The following is a 24,385-nucleotide window of genomic DNA, read 5'->3' on the forward strand; positions in this document are numbered from 1 at the left end:
GGGACGGAATCCCCTCCGGCGCGGGGAGGCGGCGCTCGGGCTCCGGGCGGGGGCGGGCACCTGCGGCCGGGGCGGCCCGGGGCGGCCCGGGCGCGGCGGGGGTTCGGCGGTGGGGGGAACAAAGAACATGGAGGAAGGAGGAGCTGGGCCGGCCCCGCCGGGAAGAACGCTCCGGGGGAGGACAACGCGCGGCCCGGCCGCGCCTCGCCTCCTCCACCCCTTCCCCGCCTCCGTGGTGGGGCCCGGGGGAGGCCGGCGGGGCGGGGCGGGGCGGGGTGTGGTGGGCTGGGCTGGGGTGGGGCGGGGCGGGGCGGCCTGGAGCGGGGAGCTGCGTGCCGCAAGTTTTGCCCGGAGTGCCAAAGTTGGGCTCAGCCCAGGTGAGCGGCGGGCAGCGAGCGCGGGGCTGAGTGTGCGGCCGGGACTGGGCGGGTGGGGGCCGCGGGGCGGGACAACTTTTATTCTTTTATTATTATTATTGTTTCTTCTTCTCGAAACTTGGAATTTTGCGTAGCGAGCGCGACTGTCATGCGGGTTGCAGCCTTGGGGACGCGGTGCCGCCCGGCTCTCTCCCCGCTTGCGGGGCCTCAGCAGGGCTGGGAGCCCCGGGCTCGTGCTGAAACGCAAACTTTTCTTTATTGCCGTTTCTGAGGAGCACCGATCGGCCGGGCCTGCGCGGGGATGAGCCGTCGCCGCTGCGTGCCTCGGGGCCGGCTCGTAGCGCGGAGCTCTTGCTGCCGAACCGTGATTAACGCGCTCGGAATTAATTGTGCCGGAGGTTGGAAATCCCGCCTCCCCCGCCGGGATGTACATCCGGGCAGCGCCGCGCGGATCAAAGCCCCTCCGCGGTCTTGTGTAGGAAAGCGCTCGGTCGGAGCGCTCCCGCTGCCGGCCCGCAGCCCGCGCTGTGCCGGGCAGGGCCGAGAGGCGCCTCCGCGCTCGGCCGAGCGGAACTGGAGGACGGCTGAGCCGCGCGGGCGGCCGCGTCGGGGCGGCTCGTTGTCATCTCGGCCCGTGACGGGCGGGAAGCGGCGCCGGTTCTGTTGGGCACCGCTGACCGCACCGGAGAAGAATATCTCTTTAAAACGTGTTGACATTTAATTGACCTTTGGAAGTTCATTCTGTTAATCATACTCAAAGCGCCGGCGCTATGGTTGACTGATCCGGTGTTCTCGCGCTCGGCCGTGCTCGGCATGTAAATTCTGCGGCATAATTGCTACTTATTGAGCGAGGAGTTCTTTTCTTCTGCCGAAAATGAGCGAGTTTTGCTGTGCCTCCGGCTGAGTGCTACTTGTGGAGCTCTGAATCAAACGCTTTCCTGTCCTCAGTTCTTGTGCAGGGTGGGACCTGGGGTTAGAGAGAAATTCCATTACTGAAGCTGTGTTTTTCTCCTTCCTGAGGCCTCAAACAGGGCAAGGTAACCTTGAAGGTTACTTTTGTGTCTGCTGCGAATCAAAACACAGTGGTTCCCTCTCCTTTCTTCTTTCTCTTTTGTGTGCGCGTGTTCCTCCGAAGCCCTTCTTCACTCCCGCTGGTTGCATGTAGAAGCCCGACTCAGAAGAGGTTATTGTGAGGTACGGCCACCCCCCCAAAAGCAAAACAAAAAGCTCCAGAAGTAAGCGAGCGGTGCGAGCCGCGTGCTGCCCACGTCACGGCTGGCGGCCCCAACTTGGTTCTGAGCCGCGTTTGTGCCTACCGAAAATCAAAGTGTTATGGCTGAGAGGTCTCAGCGGACGTCGGTTTGCTCTGTTTGCTTTCTGAAGGGCACGTTTCCCAGAGAGGCTGGTGGCGCTTTGCGTGGCTTGAGACCTCTTGTGTGTTGTATTTGTAAGTTTGTTTTTCATGGAAGGCGGGGGGAACGCTAGAACTTAAATGTAATGTAATGTCTGTGCTTCCTAACAGATCACCAGCTCTTTGCTGTTACACTTAGAACCAGTTAAAAGCTTTTGCCCCATCCCTGGAACCACTCAGAGCTGGGCTGGATGGGGCCCTGGACAGTCTGGTTTGTTGGGGGCAGCCCTGTCCACAGCAGGGGTTGGAACTGGATGGCCTTTAAGGTCCCTTCCAACCTAAGCATTCTGTGATCCTATCATTATAAAGCCTGACAGCTCTGAAGGTGCTGCTGCTGCAGTTCCCTCGACTGTTCCTCGTACTGCTGTACCTGCGACCCCCTGCACAGCTCTGGAGTAGGGGTGATGCCTGCACTACCTGGCAGCTCTCCTCGTGCTGTGTTTGTTGGGGGCATGGAACTCATTCCAGGTGCTGCTCCTAGCAGCAACCTATGCTGTGAGTATTGAGAGAGCTGCTCTAGTGGTAGAGTGCTGTTTGCTCAAGTACAGTAGACACAAGCGTTGCATGTGATGAGTTGTACTGAATCTTTAGACAGCGGAGTGAAAGTGAATACTTCAAGCACAGGTCTGTGCTCTGTTGTGGCTGAAAAGAGAAGGCAGTGAGGAACCGTGGGCAGTGCAAGAACTGATACATGCGGTTGCTTGGCTGGCAGCTGCCCCAATGCCCGTAAGCCCATGGCAGGCACCTGCACCTTCTGTGGTAGAAGCTGAAAGGCAGCGACCTTTGGCCATGGGCAGAGGGCCTGGAGTGGCCAGAAGGAGATGTGAGAGCTCTAACCTGCGGGTTGGCCTCTCTAGAAGCTCAGTCCTTTGCTCTAGCTGGATGAAGGTGTACAGCTGTTCCCATCTGCAGCTGTAGGCTCTGTCCTGCAGTTAGGTGCCTGAGCAGTCACCTTTCATTGCTTCTCCCCATCCCAAGGCCAGGCCAGAAGCCTGTATCTGAGGATCTTTCTGCAGTGGCTGGTTTGGGGCAGAGTTTCAGGTGCGATGCCCTCTGGGGGCAGAAGCCCCGGGCTGAACCTCACCTGCTGACATTGCAGGGCCAAGTGTGGGGTCCTCACAGCGGGAATATCTTCAGCTGTGGTGTGAGGCCTGAGGTAGAGCTGGGGAGATGTGAATCTGGATGCTTCCTGTCCCAGTGCTTGTGTTGTACTAAAAAACTTCTGGTATAGCCAGCCCCTTCGCAAACTCATGGTTGTATTGTTGGGATTAAGGATAGATCTGGAAGTCATGCCTCATAACACGTTTTAATTTCAGCAGCTGGGGAGGGACAGTAGGGATGCTGAGAACTGAGCAGAGCTTTGGACACACATTGGTGCGCACGCCCTGGGCAGCAGGCTGTGTGTTCTGAGAGCTGTAGGCACTGCAGGGTTACACAGCAGCCAAGCAGGCATGCTTGGAGTTCTGTTCCTATCTAAAACTCTATCAGGCACCTAAACCCCTGAGGGTTGAGAGAGAGAGTCTTATGAAGGCAAGGTTGATGTTCTTTTTATCTGCATTCCTAGATTACTCTGAGAAGGATAACATGAAGTCATTCACTGAAGATTATGGCATTGCATGAAAGGAATGTAACGCTGGGCCATAAATTAACAGAAACTGGGAAAGCTCATTCTCAGCTCCTGCTCATTTGTTCAGTGGTTTGCATGTGACCCCTTTACACCAAGCACTTCTAGTGCAGAAATGTACCTTTTGTAACAACAGAACCTGCCCTGCCACTTAACATTTTGTGAAGGTTGGGAGCAAAGAAAAACTCTTCGTTCTTTTTTTAATTTCAGGTGTGTAAAAGATAAGGTTTTGCATTACTCTCTAGGGCTGATTTTGCCTGTATTGCTTCACGTTGAGTAAAGCAGAACAGTTGTGTGGCCTTGATCAGTGCTAGCCCAACAGATGCCCTTCCCCCCATCACTGCACGGGATGGAGTGCTGTTGTAGATGGGTATAGTTGCATTTTAACATACCTGCTAGTCAAGGTGAGCCCAAGCCATCCTAATGTGACGTGCCTGACATAATCCCAAGGGGATTAGTTATTAATACATTTGAGGGGGAAAAAAAAGAAGTCTGTTCTTGCCTCAGTGTTCCTCTCCAGTGACACACATGCTAAATTAAAGCTTTTGTGGGAAGTTGATTATAAACTTTCTCCGCGTCTACGCGGCAGCCCTTTTCTTGGAGCTGTCAAGATACATTCTAATAGCTCTAATTTTCAGCTGACTACAAAGCTGTATTTATTCACCAGGGACTTTCTGTGCTGATAAACATCAGAAAAATTCTGGTTAAGAGACCTTTTTGTAGCTGGCCTCCTGTCCCCTTTTCTATAACTTCTGGGCAATTATTTCTAATGATCAAAAGCAAGATGTGTTTAAGCCCCTTGTTTGCATCTGTAGGAGGCTGTGCGGGGCTAACATTTAGAACAGTGATTAGTGATTTTCACTGCTTTTTTTTTTTTATTATTATTATTTTTCTTAGGGGGGATTCTCCCTTGGCCTGAAGCTGACAGGGAGCTCTTCTCCATGTGCCCATCTCTTCCTGTCCCACAGCTCTGTTGTGGCTGCAGCAAGCTGGGGCTGGCTCCGCTTCTCCTTCCCATGCAACGTTTAATGTGTGTGCTCTTGGGCATGGCACTGCTGGTTTCTGTGCAGTGTATTCCTCTCTAAGAGAGCTTAGCAGGGACATTTGTATCAGTAAGCCCCATTCACTGCCATAAGTGGTCAGTTAATGCACTCTCATCTCTTCCTAATGCTGAACTGTGTCTTTTTAGCTTGGTGGACGATTTTGTCAGTGTGGATCAGTCTACTTGCCTTCTGGAGAGCTGGGAGGAAAGAGCTTTTCACACTGAGGTTAAGAGGAATCTAAAAGTATAACATTAACAGTTTCAGGTTCCTGACCCTGTCGGTGTGATGTCAGCATTTCACCAATAAAGTGGAGTACTTAACTACCGTGGGAACAGCAAGTGTTTTGCTGCCTTGAAGGTGATGCTTGGCCTTGTGTTGTAAGCCTGGTCATAGCCAGGAAGAGGGGAGGCTGCTGGAAATAAGTGAAGGGCTGGATTTCAGTAGCTGTATTGCACCTGGTCTGTTGTGTGCAAAGGTTAATGCATGCGCTGCGTATAAACTCTAGTTTTATTCCTTACATGTTATTTTTTTATATTTTACCTGCACAGTGCTATGAATAAGCAAGCTTTTTCTAAATTACTATAGCACGTGGTGTTGTTAAGAGGGTTGCTTTCTGCATGTTTTTAGCTGAAGCATTGCTTAACATAGTGTCCAGAAGTCCTCTTGCATGCAGTATAAATTTCTGGCAATGTTCGGGTACCTTCAGCACAAACATTGCACAACTGTAAGTGTAAGCTGAAGTGTGGCAGACCCTTCTGCAGAGTGTGGAGCTCTGCGATTCTCTCTGTAGCACGGGGAGTAAAAATGGCTCTTTGATCAGAGATTGTACTCGTGTTGATGTAGTGGAGATGAAACGCAAATGTTAAAATTGTGCTAATCATTTTGGGAGTTCTTATGTCCTGACTGCATCTGAGCTCTGTAGGAAAGTGGTGATGCTAGGAACAGAGAAGTGCCCTTCTCTGCTTCTGCGAGAGAAGCTTTCCTCTTCTTCCGTCCTGTCCAAATTAGTGCTTTGACCCTGGCTGAGGGCAAGCAGAGCCAATTACTGCCCCAGGAACCAGAAATATGAGGGTAAATGTGCTGTGTGTGAGATACGGGTCACTGGGCCAGCACAACAATCAGAGCCAAGTTGCTGCTTTTCTTCAAAACTATGTTTCGTAAATGAGGGCTGTGAGTCTCCCAGTCCATGTTTCTGTTTCCAAATCACAGGATGAAAGTGTCTTGGATGTTCTTGTGGGATGCTAGGGTGAGTTTTGTTTGAAAACTGTTGTGGTCAGTGCAATCACAGAATTGCAAGGGTTGGAAGGGACTTCAAGAGATCATTGAGTCCAACCCCCCTGCTAAAGCAGCTACCCTACAGTAGGTCACACAGGTAGGCATCCAGATGCATCTTGAATATCTCCACAGATAGAAGGAGACTCCACAGCCTCTCTGGGCAACCGGTTCCAGGGCTCAGTCACCTTACCATAAAGAAGTTATTCCACATATTAGTACGGAACTTACTGTGTTCAAGTTTTAGGTCGTTACTCCTTGTCCTATTGCTACACACCACTGAGGAGAGCCTGCCCTCGTCTGTTTGCCTTCCACCTCCCTGTCGATATTTATGGATGTTTATCAGATTTCCCCTCAGTCTTTGTTTTCCCCAGACTGAACAGACCTGGGTTACTCAGCCTTTTCTCATATGGGAGATGCTCCAGGCCCTTTGTCATCTTTGTAGGCCTCTGCTGGACTCCTTATAGGAGATCCCTTTCTTTTTTTGAACTGGGGAGCCCAAAACTGGACATAGTAGTTTAAATGGGGCCTTACCAGGGCAGAGTAGAGGGGGAGGATCACTATCCTCGTTCTGCTGGCCATGCTCTTTTCAATGCACCCCAGGATCCAATTGGCCTCCTTGGACACCAAGGCACACTGCTGGCTCATGGCCAACCTGTTGTCCACCAGGTCCCCCAACTCCTTCTCCGCATAGCTCTTCTTCAGCAGGCCATCCCATAACCGGTACTGAGACATGTGGTTATGCTTCCCCAGGTGCAAGACTCTACACTTGCCCTTGTTAAACCTCATCAGGTTCCTGATGAGGAACCCCAAAGATGAGGTTCTCTGTTGTGGCCACCCTCTTCCTGCAGAGTGTCCCCTGTGCTGGAGGCTTGTTGCTTTAGCAGGAGGGCATTGCCTTCAGCACAGTATCTCTTGTGTGGTCATCTTGCCTTTTCTTTAAGTATAGATAGTGAGGTCCAATGTGTTGTGTTACTGCTAACTTGTTAAATCTCAGTAAATGGTTCTTGCTGAACTTGGGAAATGTTGTGTTAGGGACTATTGGGAAATACTCCTCCCACAAACTCATGGGAAGATGTTATTGCCTGTGGGGGCTGTTTTCTTGTCTACTATATGCTCTTTATTCAAATACATAACCTTTCTATTTATCTATATTGCATTCCTCTGAAATAGAAAACCACTGCCTAATGTGTGCTGCTGTGGCAGCTGGTACAGAGGAGCAAGCATAGTATAACCTCAGCTGGTCCCCTGCTCTGTGGTGGCACTGTGACTTGCACGGACTTGCACGTGTCTCTGTTGACATGTCATCATGTGGTTTAATGCTCCAAGCCACCTAGGCGTAATTCACTTCTGCCAGGTGTTGTCAAGGGAATGGTGAGCATATTTCACTTTCCCTTCCGTCCATTGGCACTTCAGGACACAAGGCTTTTGGGTTATGCAGAAATGCTCTTGAGACCCTGAATTCAACCATTGTATACTATTTCTGATTTTGTAGCTGAGTATAAACGTTGCTGATATCTGTACTTAATCTTTACTCTTTGCTGGAGCTGATTGACAGAAAAAATACCTTTATCAAAAGCATACTCCTTTGATGTGGCCACATAAAAATCTGCTTTCAGCACCTTCAAAAGGCGTAAGGAGTGCAAATTGATAAGTGCTGTATTTTGATTATATATGTATTTTGGTTAATAAGCTCTACTTACTGTATTTCTTTCATTTTTGTTATACATTCCTAACTGAGATTTCAGAACTGTTGAGTGCATGTCCTTTTCCTTCTGCAGTCTGAGTTATTTTAGTTCCCATTATTGTGTTCTTTTCACGCTCTTCTCATCTGAATCTCTTTCTCTCTTTTGTTGTTATTCTCCTAATAATCTGATTCTGTCCTGTGCGTTCATCCACCCATCTGCAGAGGGGTTCTGTATGTCCCTTTTCCTCCAGAAACGAATGTGTGAATTAATTCCTTCTCTGCACTGAAGACTTAACTAAAAGGAATCTGGGGATTTTTGCTTTCCTGAAGTGATGCTCAGTCGCAGATTTATTGTGGTTTGGGTTACACAATCTGTTAATTTCTTTCAATAATAAAAAGGGGAGTTTATTATGCCCCTCTCTGGTGAGAAAGTTAACTTCTTCAGTGTAGTTTCTGCATACTTACACTATCTAGGCAGTTAATCTTTATCTCCTCTAATTGAGAGAGAGCTGTGATCAAAGGAAATATAGAGCACATTTTGGGCACATTTTGGGTTTTATATGACCGTACCAAAAAAGGATGCTGTTTTAATAATTGTTGGTAAAAGCTATCTATCTTCTTGCAGACAGTCTTAATAATGAGAATTCTGTGATCTGAACTTCTGGAATTACAATAACTTCTGTTTATATGTGTCATGCAGGTTCCTGGAAACTTGAGGAGCAATCTTCTGTGCCTGAAGAATGCAGTTCTCACCGGATGTGTGTATCCTACATGAAGGGGAACAGAAGCAGGATCAGCTGGGGTCCAGGAAGTAAGTCCTTGTTCTTTCTCCAGACTTGTTGCTGCTGAGATACTTGTTGTTCCAAGATGTGTAGTGCACAACCATGATCCTTCAGCTAGATGTGCTGGATTAAAAGCTGATGATGATGAGGTCCAAGAAGATGCACTACATGCTGTTGATGCTTCTACCAAACTCTAGTTTTGACATCTTTTCCAAATGTGTGAATGTCCTGTGTCTCATTTTGGCTGCTTGTCTGCGACTGCTGCTTTCTCATTGCTGAGTGCAGGAGGAGCCTCTTGGCATTTCACAGTGTGCTCAAATGCAGTTGGAAGAAGTAGATTCATCAGCAACAGTTGGAGATACTCATGCTGTATCTAACAGCTGTGAACTTGAGTTCATATAACTAATGTGTGCTTAATCTTCCTGTCCTGTCAGAGACAGGAAGAGAAGGAATGATTTTTTTTCCATATTTAATGAATATCTTAAGGTTTTTGAAAGGCAGATTTGGAAAATGTTTATTATGAAGCAAACTAAGAAAACAATTGTTTGTGAGTGAAGTTGTTTTGAAGTTTTATCTGGCTTTCTTTGGATTTGCATTTTTGTCTGTTGATATTTCAGTGTTTATTCAAATAGGATTAAAAACTAATTTACCTATCTGAATTTGCACATCACCTCATCTGCATGGAAGGTGATGGGGAAAAAAAGGCACTATTTTTTAAATTAGAATTCAAACAGCACTTCAAAATTCTTGTTTCAGTTGGAGTTCTTTTTGTTGTTGTTTGGGTTTTCTTTTCTCATTCCTTTCACCAGTAATTCATTTCGTCTTGCTGGAAAGTTTCGAGAGAGTTAGGGAAAACAGCTGGGTTTTTGCTGAAGAATGCTTAGGGTCCACTGGCATGCACCTTTCTGCTGCTATGACATAGTGTAAAGATGTTGAAAAGTATCCACCTATTACCATGTTTCTTTTCTTTTCCTTTTTTTTTTTTTTGTTCATTTAAAACCTCTACTTGTTGAAAGTTTTATCAAAATCATTGGTTACTGATTCCTGCTAATTGGTGTTTGAGTCTTGGATACTTTCAATTGAAACACTTTTGAAGGAATATTCCCATATCCCTAGCATGCAAGAAAAGTACAAATTAAACAGTGCAGTAGAGATAGCTGATACCATTCTCTTGCGTAACAGTCCATACTGTGTGATAAAATGCCTCTCAGTTTTAGACTGACCTTGGCTTGACTTTCATACAGATATAATCTGTTTGATGTCTTTTAAAAGTTGAAAGGAATCCATACATGGAGTGACATTGCACGTTGTTGCTGACAGTGTCCTTCATTTAATTCATTCAAAGTAGTAGGATTTGGTAGTATCTCTACTCCCCTCCCCTTTTAAGTTGTAGATATTAGATCAGTACATTTACAAATGAGAGGCTAATCTCTGTTTTATGACCAGCTGTAATTAAACTCAAATATTTTCATTCTGCAATTGCTGATTTGAATCCAGGAACTTTTTTTTGTTTGCTTTTACAGTCCATGTAGATTGTCTTGCAAGGTGACTTCATATATTTCTTAACTGGCTTGTGACAAACAAGATGGGACTTGCTAGAGCAGGAACTATTTTTTGGCTCTTCTTTCAGAAATGTCATTATAGGAAATACGCTTTTTTCCCCTTGTGCCCTTTGGGAGACCTCCCAGTGGCAGTGAGTACCTCCTCACATTGGCAACTTTGTGAAGCCGAGCACCTCACTGAGAGTTTCATAGCTTTTCTTGGTACCTCCACAAGACTGAGGGAGAGTTGATCTCATGCCTCTGGAGTGGTATATGGATGCCAAGTGCTAAGAATTCCTGGAATGTAGAGTTGTGCAGCACTGATAAAGTTTGCTTTGTTTCCTTAGTGACTTGATCCATTGAGAAAATGTGGTTCCCTAGGAAGCTTTAATAGCTCAAGGTTGGTGTTGAATAAAGGGGAAGGCCCCAACGTAATTCTGCTTGTTTTCACCTGCTGCCTAAAAGATTAGTTTTCTTAACCTAGGAATAGAAAATACAACCCTGAGTTTTGAAAGGGATTTATAGACATCCTTCGCACTTATCAGTTTGAGTAAATACACCACAGACTTCTGTGTAGCAAACAACTGTGGTCTGCTCATAACCCGCGAGGTTTACAGCGCAGTATTTTCATTTGGGGGCAAGAAAGTTTCAAGGAGGAACACCTTCTAATTAGAGTGATATAATCGCTCTGCTTTCGTGCTGTGGTTTCGTATGACTTCAGAAAAATAGTTGAGTGATTAATCTTTAATTTTACCCATCATTAACTTAATAAGGAAACTGGAGACAGGATGAAAAACAAACGGCAGAACTGTACAACAGAGCATTGCTGTGCCAAATCCTTTTGGCTTTTTCATTTGGTAAGAGATGCCATTCTGCGAACGATGTGAATTGTGGCAGCAACTGCTTACCTCAGATGATTTGTAGAACTTTTCAAACGTGTTTGAACTTTATTGAAGCCTTTGCAGAGCTTCCTCCTTCTTCCTCACCATCCCCTCTGGGCTGCTTTTTTTTTTTCCTTCTACGATTTTCTTTGGAAGCAAACGTTGCATAAATTAACTTCTAATATCTCATAATTCCCTTGTATCCACTTTTCCTCGGGGAAGAAAGCCATCCCAAGCACTGTAGTGAAATGTTCCTGAGGTGGGTTTGGTGCTATTTTAGAGCTGTCTGCTATCTTTAGTCATTTCACTGATTAGTTAACTTACTCAGTGGTGCGGTCATGCAGTTTCTGCACGAAGCGTGGTAGGGTTGCTCTACTGTCTCAGAGAACAGAACAAATGCAACAATGGAAACAAGTTGCTTTATTTCATATGTCTTCTTTAATTCCTACCAGATGTAAAATAGGCAGCATAACTCTCTAAATGCAATGCTTGAGCAGTAAATATGCCTGGCTGCTTGAAAATATTTCTCTGGAAGTCAGCCTTCCTTTATTTCATTAGTAAACACTCATAAAACTGCCCCATGCACCTCTGCATGTAACAACACAGCAACAGAAGTTGTAGCAATCTTAACTAACCTGCTTGGAGGCCTTTGCATGTTCATAGTGTAAAGTAAACAGCTGAGGAATGTGTATTGCTGTTGACAGTGAGCGACTGTAAACATCCTCGACTGGAAGCTGTGAAGCAGCAGATGGGGCTTTCAGTCGGATGTTTGCAGCTGCCAACTGCCACAGACGTCAAGAAATGTTTGACACCTAAAGCATAGTTGTCTGTTTAAAACTTCTATTCTATTTGGTTTATCACAGACATATGAGTTTAGGCCAAACCTTTCTACGTATTACATGTGATGCCTGTGTCTAGAAACCATCCAGTTACTCATAGGAGCTTGTGCTCATCAACATCATAACCCAAAAAACTGAATACAAAGTAAAACATGAAATAACTTAGGCTTTATTTTTAACTACAAACTTTCAATTGTGTTTCCAGAAGCAAGTTGCCGTGCAGCTTGCTTGGCTGTACATGCTGTTTGGCTTGGTTTCTAGGCTCTGCTGAAGTTACAAGATTACAAGATTAGTAAACACATGCAGCATCTCTGTAATAGTTCATTTAGAATTTGAAATCTGAAGCCTTGTAGGAAACAATCACTTAAAGGGCTTTTGGAAGCTGGAAATACACCAATTGCAATGACACTGGAAAAAAGGATAAAAAATATCTTTTCCTGGAAGAGGCCAACCCTGAAAAACGATGGGGAGGACAGGGAAGCTTTATTTGATCGGGTTTGTGTCTGACATGTATCACAGTGTCTCAGTCGTTTGTGGCCCAGCAGTTATCCCCCTTTCCCCTTTTCCTTTCATTCACCTTCCCCCTTGCATAAGAGTAGGAAGTACTGAAGGCTGGTTCAGATGTTTCTAGAAGTCAGCTGAGATGACTTGAAGACTCCAGTCCTGCCAACTAGTTTTGTGTGTGGGTGGACTCCAGTAGTTAAATTTGACCCTAGAATCCTAGCTGGAGAGAACAGCTTATGGGATTGGGATAGTACTCGCCTGCCTTTGGTCTAACAATGACTGCTGTCATATCAGAAGAAGAGCAGCAAGGCTGTAGCACATAACTGTGTCAAGCTGACACTGAAAGCACTTGTGTGTTCGCTTTTGAAAGAAGATAGGCATCTTGCTGGTATGTGTGTTAAATGTCTACACCTTTGGTAAAGAGAGCTTTGTTGCCAACTTGTTTTTTATTGTTCTCTGTATCCTTTTTCAAATATATGCATGTACAAAAATACAGGGGTTTATAATGTGTACTTTAACACATCCCTTACATTTTATACAAGATACAGATAACCTCAGACTATCTGAACATGCTGATTTTGTTTTTTGCAAATGAGCTATTGTCCCCTCAAGACTCTCGTAGAACACTATTGATATGTCTACCTAAAGCTGTATGTAGAGGGTCAAGAAAACATACTCTGTTGGAGGGAACTTAATTAATCCATGCTTTGCATACTGCTTTTAGTGGAGGTGTGTGGACTTGCCGTAAGTTCAGGTTCTATTGCATTTCAGTAGTGCTTGATGGCTCCTGCTAGGTTTAGCTCTGAGCATCTTCTTGTACGCTTTGCCATCTTGACAGGGAATCACAGTCTAATTCAAGACCAGTTATAAAAGTGGAAACTAAATAACGCAGACAGAGGACAAGTGGGAAAAGTGAAAAAACGGGGGTAAAGAGAGCAGCGTACATCATGACTATACAGAGTGGCTATCTGTGTGTAGGTGGTGGTGAGCTGTTTTCTGATTGGAAACAGAGGAAGACAGAAGTGGTGGCTTCTTAGTTATACTGACTATATGTATCCCGAAAGAAGACAAGTTTGGTACTTAAAGGGAGCCTATAAACAGGAGGCAAGCCAACTCTTTGGAAGGGTAGATAATGGCAGGGGAAATGGTTTTAAGTTGAAGGAGGGAAGATTCAGGTTGGATATCAGGGGAAATTCTTTACTATGAGAGTGCTGAGGTATGGGAACAGGCCTCATTTAAGGGCTGACTGCCACTGGGGAAGGATCTCTTTCTGGAGATCCCTCCTTGGTGAAGCTTTCCCCTGCAAACTGGAATCTTCTGATACAGGTAAGTCTTCTTCCCTTCCTTTGTAGCACCTTTCTATCGTGCCTGTCCTTCCATCATCGCACCTCTGTTGAAACACCTTTTCCATTGTACTGATCTGTCCAATTGCTGCACTATCTTAACAACACACAGAGATCAGGGGCTGAGGTAGATGTCAGAAATGGGGACTACATCTGTTGTAAAAGTAGTGAGAAACTTCTGTGAGTATTTTCAGAAATGTGGCTTGGGACCATGACTGTGGAGGAAACAGGATTAGGGGGTAAATTTACAAAGGCTTCACTGAAACGTCACAGTATCAGTGACAAAGGAGAAATGAGAATTACTGACAACAGTCAGGTTATATCTGAGTGATGGTGACGGGTGTTACTGTTGACAACGCAGAGCAATAATTGAGAGAGAGATAGAGAGATAAATGAATGCCAAGTTTTTCGGTGGGTGCTTCTGCAACATTTCTAGGTTTAACTCTAGCTTTTTTTGCTAACCCAGGGGATTTCCCAAGTGACCTTGTAATGAAATTCATGGAAGCTGGACACACTTGTGAAACACTATCTAGGCAGAGCATTCTTAACAGTCTCGTCATCTGGAAAGCTCTTCTGTATATTTGAAGAAGGGGTTGAGCAAGAGGAGAGAACTTGCATAGGCAGAGTATTTAATATCAAAAGCATTTAGTATCTACTTTGAAGATTTACATATTGATAGTATTTGTGCTTTGGCAGGAAATTCTTTCAATACCCATTCTATTATTCTTCTTCCTGAATTACGTTTTGTCTCAAAGCTCAGTGTTATTTCCTCTTGGGGAAATGTAGTAGTACACTGGGACTGATTTCTTCAGCCTCTAATCTCATTGCATGCACATGAGGAGTTTTCTTCCAGAAAAACAGCTTCAGAGAGGTTGCCTTCTGCCAGCCACCTCTTAAAACCTGCTGGGATTAAGCTTCAGAAGAATGTTAGAGTGGTGGTCCTTAATTTCTGTCTGCAGAGGTTTTGGTTTTATTTTACCCTCTCTGCTGTTCATGAGGCCATGCCCTGTACTGATTGAGGTTACTATCTCACTTGGAGGGGACTTGCTTTCAGGATAGGGGCATTCAAGTCCTCTTCACTCCTTAAAAGGTGCCTTCTTTAAAGCTGCTTCGTTGTCTGAATTTGTTTAAAAGCAAATCACAGCTCTTCTCTGAGTGTTTCTGGAGAAGTCCTGTCTGCTTTTGAGACAGGAGGGAAGATGACAAAGTTTTATTAAAAAAAAAAAAAGGCACTTACCCATACATACTGTTTATGGAAATCATCTTGAAAATGATGGGACAGCTGTTGGAAAAGGCACAATCCATCTGCCTACATATGCACTTGTTACAAAGAGAATACAGCTGATGATATGAATGAAAAGCTTTCAGTACTGAGCTGCTGTTCCTACTCAAGCCACGTTTGAAGCCATAAATTGTTCAAATATGCACTTTAACTCTTTGCTTGAAAAGTGAGTGTTTAATAGCCTCACTTCTTATGGAGCTTCTTTATTACTGGTATGTGGAATAGACCTAATACATTTGTGCTCAATGTGTTTTCTTTTTGTTGTTTAAAGATACAGCAAGGCAAGATGAATTAATCCTGCCACTTTGTAAGAAATCTGAATTGGAAAGGATTGCTTATAAGTTGAATTGAGTATATAACTTTTTTCTCATAAATAACAGTTTATAGACCAAGATGCATGAAATCATTCCTTCTTGTTTTTTTTGGTACTGATATATAAAAAACTTGGTGCAGACTGTTCTTTTTTTTTCCCCAAAAGCTTCATACAGTTGTTATGAAACAAATAAATGAACAAAGGATATGAGAAGGAAGGCACGTGCAGTGCGGTGGCATAGTGTTTTTCCAGATGATGTCTTGAGGCAATTTTTTTAGCAGTGCATGTAGATGTAACTTTTTTTTATTTCACAATACTTCTCTTGATTTAATATGGATAACCAGCCTTTTGCCCCAGTTCAACCTTCCTGTCACTGGTGCTTGTTTTCTTTCGTGTCAGTAAGTTGGAGATATTTTCAGTAACTTCTGTCTTATGTTGCTGCTGAAGGTTTTATTTTTTTCCACCTCCTTGTATGTCATTTATTTAAATACATACCTCCTCTGATAATGCAGAGCAATGCAAATGAGCTCCAGAGCTTCTGCCTAGCGAGGCAAGAATACCATCTGAAGTGAAGAATATTGCTCAGGGGTCTTTTGCTGTCTCTTCTGGGCATTCAGGTGTACCTCAGTTGATGCCTGGTTTTTCAGTGCTTGCTTGTCCTTGGCTCCTTCTTTATTCTTGCATTGTGTAAGGGCTGAGAATTCGCTCTTATCTCTACAAAATGCTGTACTGATATCTTTTGTTGCTTTGCTTTGACCAGATCACTCATCTCTTTGCCTTCCTTCACAGACTAGCCATTATTCATTAGATGCAACTTAACCTGCTTTCTTTTGTCTTCAAGACCATCGCAACCTATAGTCCCACGTGGAATTGTCTTATAACGCTGTTCTCCATTACTGCCTTGACCTTCTTTTTTCAAACTTCTCAAAATTTTTGGGGGTTCATTTCACAAACAAAAAAAGCTAATCAATCAACACCTTTCTATCTACTTCAATGTAGTAAAAGCCTTGGAAGAATTGGTGTACTCTTCTGAAGGCTACAAGCTGTTAGGTATCTTACAGTCATTTTTATATTACTCTTTTTCTTTGCCCTCGTCATCGCCTTTGTACTTTGAGAGGAGGGTAAATATTTCCTTATTGGATTGAGTTTGCTGAGTTGATAGCTGCACTTCTGATGTGTGCTGCCACTTCTGTGGAAGCTGTCAACTTTCACCTGTGCAGAGTGGCAAATACATCTTCTTATCCTCAAGAAACCTTTTTGCTATTCAGCATACGAATGTGTATATCGCTTGTTTATTTATATTTTTATATTGTACATATATTCTCAAAACTAGTTATATTAACCAACTCTATAATACAAGGCGGATATACTCTACTTTGTATTCTTTCATTTGTGTCTGTGTACAGGCGTGCGTGCATACATGCACCAGCCAAGCTCAAAATAGTATGATATGAATCAGGGAAGAGGGGAGTAGAGAGGCACAGGAGGCTGTGAAATGACTCAGTTCTTCTTACATCAGTTGCCTGGATGGAAAGCAAAGCAGAGCAATCAGCCCCGCATTCTAGAGTTTCTTTAATACAATTAGTTTCAAGCACCCTAGCTGTTTTTATTTGACATTATTCCACGGAGTATATGTTCATCTGAAACTCTTTTGTGACAATAAAAAAAAAAACCCTCAACACAAGCAGTGTAATGTCTAGTACGTTTACATTAAGACCAAATGCTACTGTTCATTTAGAGCAAGGATCTTATTAGTGTGCCATCAGTTTAATGTATAGAGGCTAGAATGAACCTTGGAGTTGCTCTGTTTTGATTACTGAAAGCTGTAGTCTTAAAGTCTCTCTGCTTACTGAGACAACTCTGAGATTCATAGTGGTGATTAATACTATAGCTATAAATGCTCACCATCAACACCCTGAAATGTTTTCAAAACATATGGAGGGGTTTTTAACAGCTTAACCTAAACAGCAGTGAAACAGATGAAAACCTACACAAGATGTATCTGCAACAGTGCTTACTATCTCTTTGAAATTGTACCTGCTGTGAGGGTTCTTAGTCTTTTGTACAAATAGCGATGTCCTTCAAGAGACTGCAGCCAATAATTACAAATTCTGTGTAATGCAAGGGAAGCAATGAAAGGAAGATGGATTGCAAAGGTCCAGCTAGCTCTGCTGAGGGGAGTGGGGAGGCACATAGTATAGGAGGCAGCACAAACACTGTCCCCTGCATGATCTCAAAACTAGCTCAGGCCCTAGGCTCACGGTGCTAGGCCTCCTGCTCCCACAGCCTGGGGCTGTGGGGTGACTCCACTGGCCCTGTGAGGCTGGCACAAAGTCCTGCCTGATAAGCCACGCTAAACCTTCTTTAGCTCTTCCTGGAGCTGCTTGGCATGTACAGCAACATCTTCCCAAACATTTCCCAGGCACAGGCCAGACGCGTTTGATGTGGATGCGTGTATCTGCAGGCCTTGTTACTCTAGGCCTGGGGCTGTAACACCGCAGGTGTGTGGCTTTTTGTTCTGTGCTGGCCTTGGAAATATATAGCAGCCATTTGGCACGTCACGTAAATATAGGTATCAGTGGATTGGTGAAGTACCTCAAAAAAAAAAAAAAGGTAGTTTTCTTATTTTCTGAGCAATTAAGCAACAAAACAAATGGGAATTAACAGTCTGAACATAAATGGGATGTTGACTTAATGGGAAAAATTCAGGAAATGCAGTTTCTCTGTCCTACAGTGTATTTGTGCTGTTGTCATAATGTGTATATCATATATATCATTGTTTGTGAAAGCTGGTGAGAAATACTTCTGGGAAGGGTTCATAGTGCTGAGCTCTCTACAGCTGTGGTGTAGTTGGTTAGTTCTGAGCTGGACCACTTTAGACTTACCGTGATAAAGAAGGAGAGGTACATTCATGAGGCAATTTGTGTGATTAATTTTAGGTATGTATTTAGGGAAGGGGTGAATTGTCCCCAGCTGCCATACTTATTCTTCTTTATCTCCAGAAGTCGCTGTAGGATAACTAGTTCAGATGTGGGTATCTTGGCTTAGAAGTCCGTATGTGGTCAGATGAATGTAATCTTTTGCTCTTAAAGGAGAATATTGAAAAGGTAGAAGACTTTGAACCACACGAGGTGAGAGATGAAACGTGAACAGGAGAAAGTGGAGCACTTTGGAACAGCTCACAGAAATCTTACTAGTTGCTGGAGGATCCACAATCAAGGGAAATATCAAAGATAAAAAAAGGCTGAGAATAGAAGCTGCTATTAAAAATACTGTCTTTTCCTTCCTCCTACCACCAGAAATCCCTAAATAGATAGCTGACAGCATTTATTCCATGAATATAAATTAGCAGATAATTAAGCATTGTATAAAAATAGTAAGAAAATGACATGAGTGGAAGGAGGACAGCTGGACAGTTTGGGAAAGTAAGATTTTATTAGAAAGAAAAATAGCTTTAATCTTGGTGCTCCGTGACCAGGTAGAAGTCATGGAGCAGTGTTGAGAGACAGAAATACTTGATAGATTTGTCAGGTAAGTGCTTGAAAAGCCACATGTCAGACAGATTAATGTTGATGTAATTTTTTCTGTATAGCAAGCTAGGAGGGTGCTTAGTCACAGCTTTTAAAATATGATATAAATTAGAATATGCAAATAATTTGTATCGGTGAGCTAGAGGAGCGTAATATGAGTAACTCTGTGAAATGCTCATCTAAAATTGAGTACTCCAGATTACAGATTGAAGCTAGTTTGTGTCAATGCTTAACTGTATAAGTAGAGTGTGTAATTGCTTTATAGGTTGTCAGCTTGATGTGCGTTTTGGTCAAAACTACTGAAATAGGGTTTGGATCAAAGCAGGTAAGCATAGCAGATGATTGTGAAATTCCAGGAAATTGAACTCATCTACTGTGTTGTCTTTTTACTTTATTTCTTTTGAAATCAGGCAGATTTAGAGGTGTCATAAACATTAGCCTCTGTGTTGTAATTCAAGGTATTTGATTTAGCAACCCTAACATCCTGATGGAAAAAAATTGAAATAGTAAGCAGTGTAGAAACCATGTATCAGTGGGATTAAAAATTACTCAACAGATTTAAGACTGTAACTGTTGGTGGAGTATTATCATTGTGTGGAATGTTTCCCAGAGGAGGAGAGAGCTAGACAATGATTTTTTTAAAAAAACAAGTATATTTTAATGATCTCTGATGGTATTTTTGTTGGTTTTTATTGTTTTGTTGTTGTTGTTGTTGTGGGGTTTTTTTTACAGGGGTGGGGAGGGAAGAGGGTGAGGAGGGTTGGGAGGTATTGTTTGTTTAGTAGTTGGTTTATCTGGAGGAGACCAGAGGTACTCTTGTTAGCTTGCAGATGAACTAATATTGGAAAGGTATAATGAAGATGGGAAAAGATTGTGTAGCAGGCTGTGTGTACCTCCTAGGAAGCAAGCTGGTAACATTCATCTTGAATGCAACCAAAATAAGTGTATGTTTAGAAATCTGAGAGCTAAAATGCACTTACACTTTGTTTTTGAAAAATGCCATGTAGGTGTCTACTAGATAGCGGGTTGAAAAGTTGTTAGAATGTGCTTTTTAAGGTCAGGGGAGAGAACTAGATTAAGTGTTCTGCTTCCAAGATGACTTTAGATCCTCACTGTTAAAATATGGAAGGGGAAAATGACATTGTGTAACCTTGGACGTTATTTTATACTTTTCTCCAATATGCTTTGAGAATAGCTGGATCATGACTGTGACCTGCTGTGTAGTTTGTGTTGGAAAGGAGAAGACAAGGTCACTGGTGTAGGTTGCAAGATTGCAAGGTAGTGTGCAGTGTTAGTAGTTAGAGGAATAGAGGGAGATGTGAAAAAGGAATGTCTTGGTCAGCAAGAAAGGTAAAACTGAGGGAAGGAAAGCTGAAAATATGTAATAGACAAACATAGACAAAATGGTGCCAAAAACTTGAAAATGGGTGCTGTAGATAATGCTTTTGAAATATTCAGGTTTTTTTCTCAGGATTATGAGTTGAGCATTGTTCTGTCTGGCAAAATGTCACCACTGTACCTCTGAAGCATCTGATCAGAAGTGTTTTTACATGCTTGAGTGACAGGGCAGAAATAGGATATTGACCAAGGCTCTGAGGAGTGATGGTGGGGACAGTGTTTTCAAGAGAATGGCCTTTAACTAAAAGTGTCCTGAAGGAGTGTAACTTCGGGTTTTTTTGTTGTTTTTTTTTTGGTAGACTAATGTCTTTTGAAAATCAGAACTTTAGGATATGTGTCCTAAAGGTTGCTGTCCTATAAAATGTAGTTGTGCTTTTTGATTTCTAAAGAGGATCTTCAGGATCATCTTACAGCTTGCATTGGATGGTATTTTTGAAAGGCATAAAATTTGGCTATATTAAAAATAGCGTATTAGAAGTATCATTTGAGAGTTCATAAAATTATCTGGTCTCACAACTGAAGTAGCTGAGCTGTAGATTACTTCTAGTGCATCAAGATGCAACACGACTATGAGCTGAGGTTAATAGATCAAATTCCTAAGTCAAACTGTCTGATTCATCTTTTAAGTGTTGTTCCAGCTCTTCAAAGTTAGCCAGATTCTCTACAGCAACAAATGTTTCTACTTCTCCGAGCTTACTGAACAAGTAAATAAGTACAGCAAAATCCAAATGCAATTTGGCAAGCCAGTATACTGTTGGAAATGCTTGCCAAAATTGCCTTGGCAAAAGCTCTCCTCTGTTTTCAGTAGATTTGAAATGAAATCAGACAAGATCTTGATTCTCTCTTCATGGAAGCCTAGTGACCATCTTAAATACTGCTACTACTTGGTGAACGGTGTGCAGAGTATGTAGCTGTAGAAGTGCTGGATGCAGGGTGGTTTCTTTGCACCCCATCCTAGTCTTTGAACTGTGAGAACTGGGTTATAGCTACAGAAGTGGAATCATTCATGTGCTTGTTAAGTAAGTGGGAAAGAACAGCCACGTGTACTTGTAAACTTTACATTTATGAGACAATACTTTCTCCACTCCTTAAAAGTCTGCTGTTATATTTAAATCTGGCCTTGGTGAAGGTCTGAATGCAGTCACGGGGCCTTCTGGGTTAACAGCCAGGAGATTAATCATCTCCTCTTGGAAACAAATCCCAGGAGATGAAAGAACCAAAGAATAATGCAAAGAAGTCTGTATTAATAACAGCCAATGTATGTTTTTTTCCTTCAAATTTCCTGGAGTGCTGATACTAGCACAATACAGATGAGATGCTACTGTTCAGTTTCAGCAGTTTGCTCATAGTGCAGTGCAAATGGATTGGAGCACTGATTAAACTTTCCAGGTATTTGTTGTGTTATGAAACTTAAGACAACTGGAAAATGGCATTTTATGTGTTGTTCAAACAACTAACAGGTGAAGGAATGTGGTAACAGATGATGGCAAAAAAACAGAGTTAGGGATGGGAAGGGAGATGAGTAAATTGCAATGCAAAGAGTGTATTTAAAGAAAAAAACAAACTACCGTGGGCTTTGAAATCTCTTTTAGATCCTATTTATTCTTCTATTTATTTCTTAATTTTGTATCCTTGACCTGGCACAAAGTAGGATATGCAGGCTGCAGCAAGGCGTTGGCATGGCCAATAATGATGCGTAAGATGGATACTCTTCAAAAGCATTCTACGTACAAGATTCAAGAGCCAAAAATTAGACAGCATCTCCCTCTGGAGGTCTCTGCAAGCATCTCTGTCTGTGCAGGGAACTTGGTACTTATTTTAGAAAGGTGGCATTATTAAGCACCTAAGCCTTGTAATTGTCCTGGATACTGTAGTGACTTTGTCATCACCCTGCGTGTTCAGTAAAAGCAGTATATATGGCAAAGCCTGTCTGGTCACTGACTGAATAGTAGAACTAACCCAGTCCATAAGAATAGCTTTTAAGCAGTACACTAAAGAAAAGATTAAGGAAATTGACATAGGCAAGCTGTGTTAGAACCTGTTGGCCAAAGGCTTCTAGTCTAATCGTCTGGCATAGTGAGTAATGAACCTAGACGAGAAAGTACACGTGGCTGCTTCTTCAGATGACTGGATCCTAAAGAAGTGTCTGCAAAGAACAAAATAGGTTGAAATTTATTAGATGTTTTAAAATAGTGAATAGACTACTGTATAAATAATAGTTTGTTGTCAGTTGACAAAAGAATAAGGGACGCATTCCACTCATATTCCACTGAGTGATGCAAAAATTGAATGGAATAAGTTTTCTCCTGTTGCATGAAATTTCTCCTGTCTGTCATCTGATCGTTGTGGATGTGTTTCTCAAGATCAAGGCAGGACATGTGTGCAACTTCATAGAGCTCCCACTGTTTGTCCTCTGCCACCTGACAACCTAAAGACAGGAAGCTGGAGGGTTTCAATTTCGAGATGGGTCAGGTGGAGCTTATTGGAAACCTGTAAACAAGAAGACTGATCTCCCCTCTTTTTTCCCCTTAAATCTGCACCCTTAGCAACTACTTATGCCAAAGAATTTGTGTGGAAAAAGGAAATTTGTTTAAAAAAAAAAAAAAAAAAGCTTTGTTGTTCTTTTGTATGATAAAGACGTATCATATGAAGTTATCTTGTGCTGGCTTGGAAAGTTGGATGTTTCATTCATGGGAGGAACCAATTGCAGATACCAGCTTAGTTAAAAGATTTATTTTTTCCTCTTCCTTCCCTATGAGTGCACATAGTTGAAAATCTTATTGTAAAGGATCTCTAAACTTCTACTGAAAATTACGTGCACATTTTCTGGTCTGAGGATTTCTTCCCCTCAACTGGAATTGGTGCAAGTTTTCCTCGTCTTAGTTAAATGGAAGGGAATTGGTAGCTCTAGGAAAGGAGAACATAAATGTTTCTGTACAGAATCTGAGTAATTAAGATTTGGAATGGAGCACACTTCATCCCTTGACATTTTGCAGTTGTTTCTTGGGAGGGTGATGCTACCTCAGAAAAAATTACATCTTTTGTCAATGTTGCCAGTTTAAAACGATTTTGGCCCCAATATGGCAAGCAAAAATGTGTTGAGGGTGGAGGGGGAAGAAGAGACAGATGTTTCTCTTTAGGATAGACACAAGAAGCTGTGCTGTAATTGTAAAAATAATAATAATAATAATAATAAAGAAAAAAAGAAAAGAGGGAAAAAAAGGCATGGAAAGCATCTTTCTAGCAGTGGTGTCAGGTGGACCCAGATCTAATCCTATGTGCTACTTTTTTATGTGGTCCTATGTGTTCTTTTATATTGTCAGCTGTGTGAGACTGTGCTTGCATGGCGGGTCTGAAGCTCACATATTCCTGTCTGGGTATTCACCTTCAGCTTCAGAAGAGCTATTGTCTCTCTTCTCTCAACTTCTGTACTTAGGTAAGTGTACCCATTCATCTCAGTTAAACTAGTTTTAAAGTGTTGATAGGAGAAGTGCTTTAAGTCCCTCTGACTTTGCACTCGCTGTCTTGGACATGAGTGACTGTACTGCATCATATACTGTCAGTGCTTTTCTGGTGGAAGGAGGCCTTCTAAACCAGTTGCAGGCTGTACTTGCTAGGTGTGTTGAGTTACAAGGAAGTTATACACAGAGATGTTTTCTTCTCCATGAAAACTGTAGAAAAAGCAATTGCTCCTAACTACATCTGCAGACTGCTGTCTGTTTCTGATGCTGGTAGAGTGTCTTCACTCTCAGGGAGTAATAAAACTTGTATAGTTCAACTTCTAATGCATGGATAGAGTGTTTTTGCTTTAAAAATGAGTAATTTTTAGCTTTTTAAAGATGTTGCATGGTGGCAGCAAATCTGTTCTGTTATGGGAAGTATGTGAGTGGTAGTGTGCTAAAAACTGCATTGTGAACTAAATTAGGGTTGTGATATCCATCATATACTGAGAAATAGTTTGCATTGAATTCCAATTGCTTACAGTAAAGAATGTCTAAAGGTACAGATAGCGTAGATTTCATTGTAAGCAATAAATCAGCTCTCTGACTTAGTTACAGTTTGCCAACGTTTTGCCTTTTGTTGCTAGGATTTCTACTTTGATTTGCTGGAACCATTTTTCTGCTCTTAGGAGAGAGCTGCCAGCTGGTGGAAGTTCCTCTGAGCTGACCAAAAGAGTAACTGACCTTCCACTAATGCATTAATTTTTTTAGGTTAGTATACATTATGTTGGTTTTTTTTAACTATGATCTGTTTCAGCTCTCGTTTTCAGTTTCCAGTCACTTTAAAATTAATAAAATAGTTACATTTTGGAAAACAAGTTATATGCTCTCAAATCCAGTCTGAGAAATTATATTGTTGCAGTAAGCATTGCTGAATTTACGCTCTCTGCTTTCTAAAGAATCTGTAGATGTGATATAAAACGGAACGTCATTTAATCTCATGTTCCAAATTATCATTTCAAAATTGAGGATTTTATTGTTTTTAGAAATGAAAATCTGAAACTAATTTAACTTTTAACCTTGTGCAGTTCCTGTTAAAGCATCTGTTGACATGACCG

General features: G+C 42.6%; 1 protein-coding gene and 1 non-coding gene across 5 annotated transcripts in view; both read left to right on the top strand.

The window, feature by feature from the left end:
• Nucleotides 1-112: 112 nt before the first annotated feature.
• LOC121113175 overlaps nt 113-24,385 on the top strand; it is a 38,422-nt gene continuing 14,149 nt past the window's right edge. Inside the window, exons 1-4 of one of the 4 annotated variants that reach the window (XR_006939007.1) lie at nt 304-377; nt 8,115-8,225; nt 23,151-23,263; nt 23,915-24,038. Coding sequence is in view for 1 of the 4 variants with exons in the window: in XM_046939701.1 (XP_046795657.1) it covers nt 128-377; nt 8,115-8,225 (361 nt within the window). In the remaining 3 variants the exon portion in view is untranslated. Of the gene's footprint in view, nt 378-8,114; nt 8,226-23,150; nt 23,264-23,914; nt 24,039-24,385 lie in introns of all 4 variants that reach the window. The other 3 variants (XR_006939008.1, XR_006939006.1, XM_046939701.1) reach the window with 3 other exon arrangements.
• On the top strand, nt 11,326-11,397 carry MIR30A (microRNA 30a). Its single transcript, NR_031428.1, has one exon. It is a non-coding gene; the product is annotated as a microRNA 30a (primary transcript).

This window comes from Gallus gallus, chromosome 3 (assembly GCF_016699485.2).
Source record: "Gallus gallus isolate bGalGal1 chromosome 3, bGalGal1.mat.broiler.GRCg7b, whole genome shotgun sequence".
Classification (NCBI taxonomy): Eukaryota; Metazoa; Chordata; class Aves; order Galliformes; family Phasianidae; genus Gallus; species Gallus gallus.